This window comes from Scyliorhinus canicula, chromosome 15 (assembly GCF_902713615.1).
Source record: "Scyliorhinus canicula chromosome 15, sScyCan1.1, whole genome shotgun sequence".
Classification (NCBI taxonomy): domain Eukaryota; kingdom Metazoa; phylum Chordata; class Chondrichthyes; order Carcharhiniformes; family Scyliorhinidae; genus Scyliorhinus; species Scyliorhinus canicula.
The window spans coordinates 54,572,645-54,587,900 of NC_052160.1; the positions used below are offsets into that span (position 1 = coordinate 54,572,645).

Consider the following 15,256-nt stretch of genomic DNA (forward strand, 5'->3'; position numbering starts at 1 on the left):
TCCCTTTTATAATTTCATTGCTCCTGCTTTCCACCCCATCGCAGACCTTCCCGTTTGTTCTTCCCTCCTTTTCCACTTTTACCGCCACAATGCTTGCTCAAACCCAGTTGCATCAATAACTTCTCCCAGTTCCGATGAAAGGTCATCGACCAGAAACGTTAACTCTTGTCCCTTTCTCCGCAGATGCTGGCAGGCTTGCTGAGTATTTCAGGAATTTTACATTTTATCCCTCAGATTGCCAGCTTTCGCTGCATTTTGCTTTAGTGAGTAAAGTCGCTTATTTCCACATTGCAGCCTTTGGAAAGAGTGAAAAGATGGCTCTGATCAAAAGACCAGTTACCTCATGCGGAGCTTCATTTTGCTTCACGCTTATTTTTGTCATTTAACCTGCAATTTGAAAACCAGTTTCTAGCCAAAACGTCCAATTACAGTAATCCAATTTCTGGCAACATCTCACAGTATTCCAAAAATGTCAATGTGCACGCTCAGTGCGCTTTGGCACTTCTGCTAAATACAATGCTGAATTTTGCAGTTGATTACTCCAGGGTGATGGCCCCCGCAGTGCTTCTTGTATAGCCTCAAAAGATCCTCACAGTGAAAAGTTGGCAACAGCTAAGACTGAATGAAATTACCATTTTCCTTAATTCAATGTAAGCATTAAAACTGTATCATCATCATCACTGCTCTCAGGTGGTATCTTTACTGGGTTGGATGGCGTTGTGTGTGCAATCCCACGCGCCGCACTTAGGAAAGGGCGTCCAAAGCCTCGGAGGGCTTGGGGGGGGGGGGGGGGGGGGGGACTTACTGAAATGTCGTCCCCTGAATTTCAATTATGTGGAGAGTCCACAGGAGCTGGAATCGTTCGCCTTAGAGCAGAAATTAAAAGAGGTATCCAAAAGGATGAACACTTTTGATAGAGTAGATAGGGGAAATAGAAACCGTTTTCACTGGCAGTACAGCTGGTCAACAGAGGACATAGGCTTACGGTGATTGGACAGCACGTGAGACTTTTGTCCTGGTTTGGAATGCACTGCCTGGAATCGTAGTGGATGCAGATTCAATGGTAACTTAAGGAAACATTCACAGGGTCATGACAAAGGAGCAAGACAGTGGGAAACTGAAGAAATCATATCTTGCCATGTTAAATAATTGGCTAATTCCATCTGCAATTTACCACGGCAGGGGAAACAGTGATATGATGCAAGCTGAACTCAACAGGCCAGGTTTTCCTGAAATTTCAGCTTGAAGGAGAGTTTGCTTCAAGTTGAAATTGCGAGCTGATAAAGGGGCGGCAATGCAGCAATAAGCGGATCCAAAGATAAATAAGGAAACAGGATCAACAGAGAAGGAAATAGAGTGAATTACAATCGGACATAGAAAGAGAGGGAACCACAGATGGGTTGAAAGAGAGAATATTGGGAAAGGAACACCCACACATGCGGCCCGATCGCCACCGTGCAGAAAAATGCCAGTTTGACACCATGGCAGTGCCAACCTGGTACCCTGGCAGTGCCCCTGCCAGCTGGCAGTGCCACCTGGGCAGCAATATCCGGGTACCACCCTGCCCAATGGCATGCATTTGTGGGCCTCCGATCCCCTGGGAGACCTGCAGGAGTGCCGTTCCGTCTGGCCCCCATTTACGAAGCCCAGCACTATGTGGTGCTCACCCGAAGTCTCAGAGGCGATGGGGATTGATCCCAAAGCCTTAGGTGCCTCGGGAAACATATTAGAGTGAGGCTAGCTGTCCCGCGGGGTCAGGGTAGATCTTGCCAGGCGTTGCAAGCCGGGTAGATCCCAAGAGCAGGATCTCCCGGCTCCTATTGGCAACGGTGCGACTGCTCTTTGAGCGCAGCGTGGCCGTTCAATCTCACTCATTATATCAACATTTTAAAAACTTCCGAAACAATGTACTAGCTGCAGGAATGATAATTCACACTTTTAATTGGCCCCATTCAGGGTTGAGGGTTCAGACATTTCAAGAATATAAATCATTGAAAAGATACGTATGCAATTAAGTTACAGCCCTAACTTTCTGCATTGAGTTTAGTTAGCAATAAATCTGCCAAATGAGGCAACATCATGAAATGTATTGACTGGAGGGTAGGTGGGGGCAGGGGCAGTGATTGAGGATCAGCTGATGTTTTTGTGAAACTAACCGTGGAGTGAAATGAAATGAAATGAAAATCGCTTATTGTCACGAATAGGCTTCAATTAAGTTACTGTGAAAAGCCCCTAGTCGCCACATTCTGGCGCCTGTCCGTGGAATGGTGCAGAAACATGCAGTGATTCGCAAATGCTGGGAAATCCTTCCTTGTGAGACTAATATGTAAATCCTCCAGCAATGCTGAGTGCCATAGTTTGGCTGCAAAATCTGGGCCACTGCATTTCAATTTTACTGGTCAGAGTACCGGCAGTCCCGCATTATAACTATTTTCAGCAAAGAAAATGCATTGCTGCCACCTAGTGGATAGACCATTCAAGTGACATAGTGAGGCCCATTCAGTGCTTCATAGCTTCTCAGCGATACTTTCTCCCCTTCGCAGCATCCATCTGTTTTTGGATGGGGGAAGAGGTTGGTTTTGAAGAGAGGGGAATGATAATTTTGAGAAGGGGGAATTATGTTTCTGAGAAAGGGGAATGCTACTTTTGAGAAGGGAAGAATTATGTTTTTTTTAAAAAGATTTAGAGTACACAATTCATTTTTTCCAATTAAGGGGCAATTTAGCGTGGCCAATCCACCTACCCTGCACATCTTTGGGTTGTGGTGGCGAAACCCACGCAAACACGGGGAGAATACGCAAACTCCACACGGACAGTGACCCAAAGGCGGGATCGAACCTGGGACCTCTCTGCCATGAGGCAGCGGTGCTACTCACTGCGCCACCGTGCTGCCCTCGAAGGATGATGTTTTTGAGGAGAGGATGATGCTTTTGAGAAGGAGGATGATGTTTTTGAGGAGGAGGATGATATTTTTCAGGAGGGAGGTGATATTTCTGAGCAGAGGGGTGATATTTTTGAGGAGTGGGGGTGATATCAACTAAGTCAACTGTCTTTACATGTACAACAATGCACCTGCAACCAAGTCTTAAAATTTGGGAATTTGCAAGTTCAGCTGGAGGTGACTTATGGAAGATTTCTCTTTCCTGGGACAGATGTAGAAAGCAGTGGGGGTACTAGTGGGAGCTGGATGTGAGTGGTCTGGGATGCACCAAAGTGGCCAAATATAGTCTGATGAAACGTGAGGGCAGAAGGACCTCAGGATATGACATGGTTGAGGTGGCAGTCTTGAATATATTGGTAAAGGAGCTTATATCAAGGGAGTGCTTAACGAATTTAGTGAAGAGGTTAAGGGAGTTGAGATGCACCTTGAACCCTTGAGGAGTCACAGAGAGGAGGAAGGCTATATTAGGCAGAAACTCAAGATGCGTCTTGAGGAGATGCAAACAATAAGGACTTTAACGGTAAGAGGGGTGGAATAAAGTATACAAAGAAGGAAAAGGAGGCAGAGGAATTGTGTTGGAGAAAGAAGTGTGATTTGGTGACACACACCAGCAACCCAGTTGTTTGAGCAGAGCAGATGGTGAAATTATTACCAGGATGCGAGGCTTCAGGAAGGGAGAAGGTGTCCTAAAGTTGAGCATTACTCATTTGCTGCAAAGTATCTTGCCACACACAAACTCAATAGAACTTTCCGCAATATTTTGATTTAGTTCTGGGTTATAGAAATACTTGGGCCTGAATTTTTCTGATGCTTTCACTATTCGAAAGTCGGCAGGAAACACAACCCGCCAACTCAAACTGCCACACAGCCAATGTATGCTCTAGTGAGCATTGATTGACTGCAGGTAGGACTTCCGGCCCTCACTCGGGAAGAAGTCGCACTTTAGAGTGCTGCCAGTCAATCCAATTGGCTGACTGTTCTTCAATCAGATTGGCCGAATTCTCTCCAACCCCTACATTGACAGCACTGCTGTGGAGAGAAGAGGAACTACACCAACCTGCCAGAGCTTAAGTGCCAGAGCTGGAGGGCAAGGGAAATGTAAAAGGGTCTCATAGAATTACAGAGTAGCCCCATCGAGTCTGCACCGACCCTTCCCCAATCTCCACTATTCTTGTAACCCCATAACCTAACCCGCACATCCGCAGACACTAAGGGGCAATTTAACATGGCCAATCCACCTAACACGTATATCTTTGGACTGTGGGAGGAAATGGGAGCACCCGGAGGAAACCCACGCAGACACGGGAGAACGTACAAACTCCACACAGACAGTGACCCAAGGCCGAAATTGAACCCGGGTCCCTGGCGCTGTGAGCAGCAGTGCTAACCACCATGCTATCGTGCTGGCCACATTCAGGGTGGGGAGGGTAGTTAAAACCTATGGAATCTTGAGGCCGGCGATCAGGATCCTGGGAGAGGGAGGTCCAGAGGTCACTGAGCCTTAAGGAGAGGCTGTCCTAAGTCAGGACTTCCTTCAATGCAATTAATGCAGACTATCAGAATTAAAATTCCAACTGTCCAATTGACGCTGAATCATAATAGAAGAAATCACATTGCCCAAATTAATATAGCAATTCACATTTTCAAATTAATGTAGGAATTCACATTGAAAATTAATACACAAATTCACATTGCAAATTTAAAAATAAATTTAATTTTCTCATTGCAAATTCATACAGGAATTCACATTGCAAATTTAAAAAGAAAATTAATTTAGAGTCGCCAATTATGATTTTTTTTCCAATTAAGGAGCAATTTTAGGTGGCCAATCCACCTACTATGCACATCTTTGGGCTGTGGGGGTGAAACCTGATGAGACACAGGGAGAATGTGCAAATATTCAGCCTGGAGCCCAGTTATCAGTGGTGTACCGCAGGGATCAGTTCTGGGTCCTCTGCTGTTTGTGATTTTCATTAACGACTTTGATGAGGGAGTTGAAGGGTGGGTCAGTAAATTTGCAGATGATACGAAGATTGGTGGAGTTGTGGATAGTGAGGAGGGCTGTTGTCGGCTTCAAAGAGACATAGATAGAATGCAGAGCTGGGCTGAGAAGTGGCAGATGGAGTTTAACCCTGACAAGTGTGAGGTTGTCCATTTTGGAAGGACAAATATGAATGCGGAATACAGGGTTAATGGTAGGGTTCTTGGCAATGTGGAGGAGCAGAGAGAGCTTGGGGTCTATGTTCATAGATCTTTGAAAGTTGCCACTCAAGTGGATAGAGCTGTGAAGAAGGCCTATGGTGTGCTAGCGTTCATTAGCAGAGGGATTGAATTTAAGAGCCGTGAGGTGATGATGCAGCTGTACAAAACCTTGGTCAGGCCACATTTGGAGTACTGTGTGCAATTCTGGTCACCTCATTTTAGGAAGGATGTGGAAGCTTTGGAAAAGGTGCAAAGGAGATTTACCAGGATGTTGCCTGGAATGGAGAGTAGGTCATACGAGGAAAGGTTGAGGGTGCTAGGCCTTTTCTCATTAGAACGGAGAAGGATGAGGGGCGACTTGATAGAGGTTTATAAGATGATTAGGGGAATAGATAGAGTAGATAGGCAGATACCTTTTCCCCGGGTGGAACACACCATTACAAGGGGACATAAATTTAAGATAAATGGTGGAAGATATAGAGGGGATGTCAGAGGTAGGTTCTTTACCCAGAGAGTAGTGGGGGCATGGAATACACTGCCTGTGGAAGTAGTTGAGTCGGAAACGTTAGGGACCTTCAAGCGGCTATTGGATAGGTACATGGATTAGGGTAGAATAATGGAGTGTAGGTTAACTTCTTAAGGGCAGCACAGTAGCATTGTGGATAGCACAATTGCTTCACAGCTCCAGGGTCCCAAGTTCGATTTCGACTTGGGTCACTGTCTGTGTGGAGTCTGCACATCCTCCCCGTGACTACGTGGGTTTCCTCCGGGTACTCCGGTTTCCTCCCACAGTCCAAAGATGTGCAGGTTGGGTGGATTGGCCATGAAAAATTGTCCAAAATTCTATGATTAACGTAGGACAAAAGTCCGGCGCAACCTGTTCTGTGCTGTATTTCTCTATCTATCCACACTGACAGTGTCCCAGGGCCGGGATCGAACCTGGATCTGCAGCACCGTAGGCAGCAGTGCTAACCACTGCGCCACCGTGCTGCCCAGGAATTCACATTGCAAATTAATACAGGAATTTCCAAATTAATATAGGAATCCATATTGCCAAATTAATATAGGAATTCACATTGCCAAATTAATATAGGAATCTGTACAGCCAAATCAACTTCGGAATTCACATTGCCAAATTAATATAGAAATCCATATTGATAAATTAATATAGGAATTTATACTGCCAAATTAATATAAGAATCCACATTGCCAAATGAATATAGGAATCTACATTGCAAATTAATATAGGAATTCATATTGCCAAATATAGGAATTAATATAGGAATCCACATTGCCATATTAACATAGGAATCTACATTGCAAATTAATATAGGAATCCACATTGGCAAATTAATATAGGAATCCACATTGCCAAAATAATATAAGAATCCACATTGCCAAATTAACATAGGAATCCACATTGCAAATTAATATAGGAATCCACATTGCCGAATTAATATAGGAATCACATTGCAAAATTAATATTGGAATTTGCATTGCCAAATAAAGAGGACTTTGTATTGCAAAATTAATATTTAATTTTGGTTATGGTTCGCAGGGGCAGCACAAGTGGATAGCACTGTGGCTTCACAGCGCCAGGGTCCCAGGTTCACTTCCCCACGGGGTAACTGTCTACTGTGTAGAGTTTGCACGATCTCCCCGTGTCTGCGTGGGTTTCCTCCGGGTGCTCCGGTTTCCTCCCACAGTCCAAAGATGTGCAGGTTAGGTGGATTGGCCATGATAAATTGCCCATAGTGACCAAAAAGGTTAGGAGGGGTTATTGGGTTACGGGGATAGGGTGAAAGTGAGGGCTTAAGTGGGTCGCTGCAGACTCGATGGGTCGAATGGCCTCCTTCTGCACTGTATGTTCTATGTTCTAATATAGGAATTCACATTGCCAAATTAACAAAGGAATCCACAATGCCTAATTAACAGGGAAAGCTAGAGGAATCCACATTGCCAAATTAATATAAGAATTTCTATTGCCAAATTAATATAAGAATTTCTATTGCCAAATTAATATAGGAATTTCTATTGCCAAATTAATATAGGAATTTCTATTGCCAAATTAATATAGGAATTTCTATTGCCAAATTAATATAGGAATTTCTATTGCCAAATTAATATAGGAATTTGTCATGCCAAATTAACATAGAAATCCACATTGCCAAATTCATATAGCAATCCATATTGCCAAATTATTATAGCGTTCCACATTTCCAAATTAATATAGGAATCCAAATTGCCAAATTAATATAGGAATCCAAATTGCCAAATGAATATAGGAATTTATATTGCTAAATTAACATAGGAATCCACATTGCCAAATTAACATAGGAATTTGTCATGCCAAATTAACATAGGAATCCACATTGCCAAATTAATATAACAATCCACATTGCCAAATTAATATAACAATCCACGCTGCCAAATTAATAGAAGAATCCGCATTGCCAAATTAACATAGGAATCCGCATTGCCAAATTAATATAACAATCCGCATTGCCAAATTAATGTAACAATCCGCATTGCCAAATTCATATAACAATCCACATTGCCAAATTAATATAACAATCCGCATTGCCAAATTAATATAACAATCCACATTGCCAAATTAATATAACAATCCACGTTGCCAAATTCATATAACAATCCACATTGCCAAATTATTACAGCATTCCACTTTGCCAAATTAATATAGGAATTTACATTGCCAAATTGATAGAAGAATCCAGTTGCCAAATTAACATAGGAATCCACATTGCCGAATTAATACGGCATCCACGTTGCCAAATTGATAGAGGAATCCAATTGCCAAATTAATATAGCAATCCACATCGACAAATTGATAGAAGAATCCAATTGCCAAATTAATATAGCAATTCACATTGCTAAATTAATATAGGAATCCAAATTGCCAAATAAATCTAGAAATCCACATTGTAAAATTAATATAGAAATTCACATTGCCAAATTAATATTGAAATCCACATTGCCAAATTAATATAGGAATCACATTGCAAAATTAATATAGGAATTTGTATTGCCATATTAAGAGGAATTTGTATTGCAAAATAGGAATTCACATTGCCAAATTAACACAGGAATTCATGTTGCCAAATTAACAAAGAAATCCACAATGCCTAATTCACAGGGAAATCCAAAGGAATCTACATTGCCAAATTAATGTAGGAATTTGTATTACGAAATTAATATACGATTTGGATTGCCAAATTATTAGAGGAATCCACATTGCCTAATTAACATAGGAATCTACATAGTCAAATTAACATAGGAATCCGCACTGCCAAGTTAATATAGCAATCCTCATTGCAAAATAAATAGAAGAATCCATTTGCCAAATTTATATAGCAATCCATATTGCCAAATTATTATAGCGTTCCACATTGCCAAATATAGGAATTCACATTGCCAAATTGATAGAAGTATTCAATTGCTAAATTAACATAGGAATCCACATTGCCAAATTAATATAGCAATCCACGTCGACAAATTGATAGAAAAATCCAATTGCCAAATTAACATAGGAATCCACATTGCCAAATAAATATATCAATCTACGTTGCCAAATTGATAGAAGAATCCAATTGCCAAATTAATGTAGCAACCACATTGCCAAATTAATAGACAAATCCAATTGTCAAATCAATATAGAAATCCACATTGTCAAATTAATATAGCAATCCACATGGCAAATTAATATAGGAATTTGTCCTGATAAATCAACATAAGAATCAATATTGCCAAATTAATATATGAATTCATATTGCCAAATAAATATAGGAATTTGCATTGCCAAATTCGTATTGGAATTCGTATTGCCAAATTAATATATTACAGGGCACAACATCTTGAGGGGGTTCTGCTAAACACCTCAGTGAATGCGACATGGTGACTGAAAATTATCTCACCAGAAGAGTAAACAGGGCTTTAAAATCAATGTTTCTAACTACTTCCATTTGTAACAAAGGAGCAAATTTGCATTTATATTGTGCTTTTTATGATCTATGTATGTCCCAAAGACTTCAACAGCCAGTGAAGTAGTCACTGTTGCAATACAGGAAACACAGCAGTGAATTTGAATACTAAGGTCCCACAAACTATAGAGGTTAGGTGAAATAATCTGTGTCATTTATGTTGGTTGAAGGATAAATATCAGTCAAGATATAGGAAATCTCCTGCAGTTCAAATTGTGCTATGGGATCATTTACATTCACCCGAGGATGCAGATAAGGCATAATTTTAACATCTCACTGGAAAGATGGCACACCCAACACTAAAGCACTCCGTCAGTACTACAGTGTCATTTTAGATCATGTGCTCAAGTAATCGGAATGGAGTTTGAACCCATGACCTTCTGATACAGAGGTGAGAATGTTATCACTGAGCCAACACTGTCACCTAAACGTGCCTTCAGTTCGGTTACAATTCCACAAAAGAAGTGTGTTGGTAGATAGAAATTAATTAGACATCTTCTTTTTCCTTCACAGGTTGAAAGCTGAACTCTTGTAATTTTCCTCAACCCAATTTACTGCATCGATTCCCAGAGATTACAGTTCAGGATAAAAACTGACTGCATTACGGCACACATTGAGTAAGGCAATCGACGAGTGAAGAGAGGAGCTACAATGACTTCCCAAGAAACACTCCATAATGTGACCGACCTCTCAAATTCCTTTACCTCTACCCACACTCCCTCAGACAATGGCAATTCCACACGCATTGACCACAATACATTCACCAAACTTATTGAAGCAGAACATTTAATCTCAAGGTGTGTTTACGTCTACAGCGTGTTTGGACTTGTGGGATTCCTAACGGGAATCTTCATCTTCGTCATTTATGGTAGAAACTACAGGCAGAAAAAGAAATTTGAACAACTTGATATCATTCTATTCTCTCTGACTGTGGCCGATTTCACACTCATTCTTTTCTCACTGACTGATGTTGTCAGACCAGAGGCAGTATTTACCACTGCTCTTGGTTGTGGCGTCCTGTCATTTTTTTTCAACGTCCCCTACTTTTACACAGGATACACTCACATCATGATTTTCCTCTTGGTATCCAACCGCCTGGCACTGGTGAGGAAAGTATTGAATAAATGGTTCTTCTCCATCATGGCTGCAATGAGTCTGAGCATCTTCTTCTCCATTCTGGTCACAGCACTAACTGGGGTCGGGCAAGATGCGAGCACGTCTGTGAATTGCCACGTGGACCCACTCGAGGCCCCAGCCGAGTATGGTATCGTCAAGCTCATCTTCGGATTCCTAATACCGACACTCATCATTCTGGGCTTCATCCTGCAAGACTTCAGGAAGCGTGTCTGTCCTCACTGGATTTTTCTGGCGCTGGTCACAGTGACTTTTATTTGCCGCCTTATTTATAACATTCTGCTCCTCCGACGACAGCAACTACTAAAAAAACAGTCTGCCCTTCCCGAACTCATGGTGCATGTGACTATCGGAGAGCTGGTCATGTTTTCTGGGAGCTGCCTGTGCCTTGTATGCATTGCAGTTTTTCACAAGATGAAAAAGGAAACCATGTATTCAGTTACCGAGCCCACCGAAGGTTCAATGCCAACAGAAACTACAACGCCATGACTCCCAATATTATGATTAAAGTAGACCCTGAAGAAGCTGAATCGCTGAGCTAAAGTACTTTATGCCCAAGGAGGAGAAAGTTCGGCAACAAACCATCTCACACCAGCCAGTGACAAAATCCCACTGCTTCATTCTGTCCCCCCAAAAAATATCAAGTTACTTTTTCATGGGCGTCATCCATTTGACTTGCTTGAATATCCAAGAGTTCTCTTGAGGGATAGATTTGGCTGCTAGCTGTCTAAAGCCTCTGTCAATACCATTGTGCAAGAACCCACAATGAGATACAACCTAAGGGTAATTTGCCTTTGCCTTATTAGGGGGTGTTTCACCAGTGGAGGTAGGGAATGGGAAATTTGAATGTGGATAGTCAATAGAACAAGAAATCCCTGAACACAGTTAAGAATGGGATGGATGGGCGTTTAAGCAAAGAATTAGCGAGAAAACAACAGAGTATTTATCTATTCATAAAAATCACACGGAAAAGGGGCAACACGGTGGGGCGGTGATTAGCATTGCTACCTCACGGCGCCGAGAACCAGGGTTCGATCCTAGCCCTGGGCCACTGTCTGTGTGGAGTTTGCGCATTCTCCCCGTCTCTGTGTGGGTCTCACCCTCGTAACCAAAGATGTGCAGGGTAGGTGGATTAGCCATGCTAAATTGCTCCTTAATTGAACAACAATTACTTTTTTCAAAAAATCACATGGAAAAAGCAAGGATCTTTCCTTTCTTCAGCCTTAAAACAGGAAACTCATACCTTTGATTCGCAATTTTTCACATCAAGATAGGTTTAGTTCAAATAGCTTGATCAGATCAAACTGCAGAGTGCAGGTTGCAAGTTACAAAGCCATAAGTTCCGCAGAATGGGAACTCCTAAAAGAACAGGAGTAGGTGTTTATTTTCACATCCTATATATCAAGGAGGGCTGTTGGTTATAAAACGTGAAAAACATATAAGTTCCGAGGCATATGGAAGAAAATATCCATATTTGATTCCAGCAATAAGTCTACAGAACAAGTCCTGCAAATGCCATCAGCAGTCATTTTGAACTGATGACATTGCATTAATCACCAACATAAATGAGCTGCACGGAAAGTGACAAGATTACGGACCTGGGTGAAATATATCATTCCAACTTGGCCCCACACCCAAATCTGCCTGTTGAGAAGGAGCAGTTTGTGTAGTTAAGAGATTGTAGTACTGCTCCTCCTTTAGCAGTGGAAAAACTGTTGCTTTTACACCTTGGGCTCTCCTCCACCTTTTCGAACCACAGTTGTCCAAACAGGTAAGGGAACAGATGTCACTTTGTTAGATTTACCAATTTGCACCACTGCGGAAAGAAGTCAATAGTGACTGCACTGCAGCCTAGTGACTGTCAGATTGTGAAATGATTCCAAAACCCATGTAATTCCAAGGACAAAAGCAATTGTCATATCACCTCCTGCAAGACCGCCTGAATACATCAAAGTGACACGGCCGGCACCTGCAAAAATTGGATATTCTTTCCTCGACCACCTTGGTTCTGATCTTAAAGCCAAATGCTGAGGTTTCTTAGATTATACATCTTCTCCGATGGAGTCTACGTTCTGAGGGATGCTCAAGTTCAGTGTCATCATAAAGGGAGAAAAACTATTTCATTGTAGGTGAATCGAGTAAACATGTTAGCTCAATCTAAAGTGCTTAAAATATCAAATGGAATTGTTTTTGATGCTTGTGGGCTAGGGAAATTTGGGGAAGCGGCTCATGATTTAAGTCTTGTGCAGACTGTTCCAATATGTGTGAAGTAGGTAGACCTATAGGGACTGCTAGGCAAAAATAAAAGCCACGGTTCATTTACTTTGCTTTCTACCTGGGACGGCACGGTTGTGCAGTGGTTAGCACTGCTGCCTCACTGTGCCGAGGACCCAGGTTCATGCGGAATTTGCACATTCTCCTCGTGCCTGTATGGATCTGACTCCCACAACCCAAAGATGTGCAGGGTAGGTGGATTGGTCAGGCTAAATTGCCCCTTAATTGGAATGTTTCTTTTTAGTTTCCCTCCCAAAGGTTTACTTTGCCTTCTACCCACCTGGTAATTATATGTTCTGATGCCCTGAATCTCCATTCATCCGTCTACAACAGACACAGATATGGCACAAGGAAAACTTCAAACAGTGGACCTTTGGGAACCATCATTCCAAAGTAACCTATTCCTTCCAAGTGCTCTTTATTCTTTCATGGGATTTGGGCAACATTGACAAGGCCATTCCACCCCATATCGCCCTCGAACTGAACATTTCAGAGGGTTGTTTTAGAGTCAGCCACATTACTGTGGGTCCTCAGTCACATGTAGGCCAGACCTGGTAAGGACGGCAGATTTCCTTCCCTAAAGGACATTAGTGAACCAGGTGGGTCTATAAAATAATCGCTGATTGTTTCATGATCACCATTACCGAGACTAACTTATATTCCGTATTTTATTAATTGAATTCAAATTCCATCAGCTGCCGGGATGGGATTTGAACCCATGTCCCCAGAGCTTTGACAAAGAGTCATCGGACTCGAAACGCTAGTTCTTTTCTCTCCCTACAGATGCTGCCAGACCTGCTGAGATTTTCCAGCATTTTCTCTTTCATTCCCCAGAGCATTAGCCTGGGTCTCTGGATTACTAGGCCAGTGACAATACCACTCACCACATAGCTTGTCTCACAATTACTCATGTGCTGTAACTCACGTGTTATCAGCAAACCTGACGTGACAATATTGTTGGGTTTTTTTGTTGGCCATATGTTAAATCAGGGCAGGAAATAAAACAAGGGTATCTTAGCGACAGCCTATGGGTTACGTGCAGCACACAAGGGTCTGGCAAATGGCCCAGGAAGCTTATTTTATTTGCATTAGTTATTATAGAATTACTGTGTTAAGAATGTGCACTGTCATAAGGCGATTTTAATTTGTGTGTGTTAGTGATTGCTCAATGTGTTACTTTTTAAAGATGAGAGGCTCGTCTTACCTTCTGCCTCCTTTCCTGCTTTAATTAAAAACCTATCCATCGAACAGCAAAGATCAATGATGCTTATTGCTCCAGATTATATTCCTCTTAAATGTAGTTTTCCATTAGTGTAATGACAATGCCAACAGCATTTTATTTTTCCGCTAACAAATTAATTTAATCAGGATAAAGCAAAAGTCGTGACTGTGCAGAGTTCACTGAGGTGACTAAAATAAAAAGTTTTAAAGAAAAACAAACCTTTTCTCAGCCCCTTGTTGTAATGACCTAATGACAGCAGGCACGTCACTGTCAAATCATTTGTTGCCACAAAGTATTGCTACATCATAAAAGAAAAATACTGCAGAAGCTAGAAATATGAAATAAAACAGAAAATTCTGGATAGACTCAGCAAGTCCATATGACTCTTCTTCAGACCTTTTCCGTTTTATTGCTACATTATCTTTTGCTACACTAAATCCACTTGCAGGTAACCAACTGGGCCACCAACCACTGATTTAAAACCGGTATCTGGAGTGGGTTTATACTCAGGTTACCGACTGACTGGTGGTTCGTGCTGGTTATGAAGGCAGGAGCTGATCCATAAAGACCACATATTCAGGCCCATGCTTAATTCACTAGGCAATTAACCTCAGCACCATGGAGTTTTGGGCACGGGGGGTTGGTAGTGGTGAATGGTGCGGTTTGATGACTGGGCGATTATCATCATGAGTAACGTTTCTACTGTTTCCTAAACTCACAAGTCCGGCCAAAAACCATCATTCTCTCAGTAAGGCTTTGGTCTTTCACAATCTTATTTCCTCTGATTTCAAATGAAATTTCCATGTGTCCCCCATTAGTAAACTTGCCTCGAAAAGCTAATTTCCTTTCTTGTGCTGAAAACTTTCCCCCCCCCCAAACTGCCCCACCCACATCCCCACATTCCGCCCCCCCCCCGCCCCTCCCCATCCCCCCAAACCCTTCATCCACATCCCCACTTCAACATCTCTTGAAAATGTAAATTGCTTATTGTCACCATTAGGCTTCAAATGAAGTTAGACCATAAGACCATAAGACATAGGAGCGGAAGTAAGGCCATTCGGCCCATCGAGTCCACTCCACCATTCAATCATGGTTGATTTCAACTCCATTTACCCGCTCTCTCCCCATAGCCCTTAATTCCTCGAGAAATCAAGAATTTATCAATTTCTGTCTTAAAGACACTCAATGTCCCGGCCTCCACCGCCCTCTGTGGCAATGAATTCCACAGACCTACCACTCTCTGGCTGAAGAAATTTCTCCTCATCTCTGTTCTAAAGTGACTCCCTTTTATTCTAAGGCTGTGCCCCCGCGTCCTAGTCTCCCCTGCTAATGGAAACAACTTCCCTACGTCCATCCTATCCAAGCCATTCATTATCTTGTAAGTTTCTATTAGATCTCCCCTCAACCTCCTAAACTCCAATGAATATAATCCCACGATCCTCAGACGTTCATCATATGTTAAGCCTACCATTCCTGGGATCATCC

The 15,256-nt window shown here is 42.1% G+C and overlaps 2 protein-coding genes across 6 annotated transcripts in view; one reads left to right on the forward strand and one right to left on the reverse strand.

Annotated features, from left to right (window-relative positions):
• LOC119978049 overlaps positions 1-13,965 on the forward strand; it is a 97,814-nt gene extending 83,849 nt beyond the window's left edge. For all 5 annotated transcript variants that reach the window (XM_038819396.1, XM_038819395.1, XM_038819397.1 and 2 more), the window contains one exon: positions 9,655-13,965. In XM_038819396.1, coding sequence (XP_038675324.1) covers positions 9,793-10,764 — 972 coding nt within the window. In that variant the 5' untranslated portion in view covers positions 9,655-9,792 and the 3' untranslated portion in view covers positions 10,765-13,965. The remainder of the gene's footprint in view (positions 1-9,654) is intronic.
• Positions 1-15,256, reverse strand: part of LOC119978050 (uncharacterized protein C7orf50) — a 431,834-nt gene that overhangs the window by 250,407 nt on the left and 166,171 nt on the right. The window lies entirely within an intron of this gene.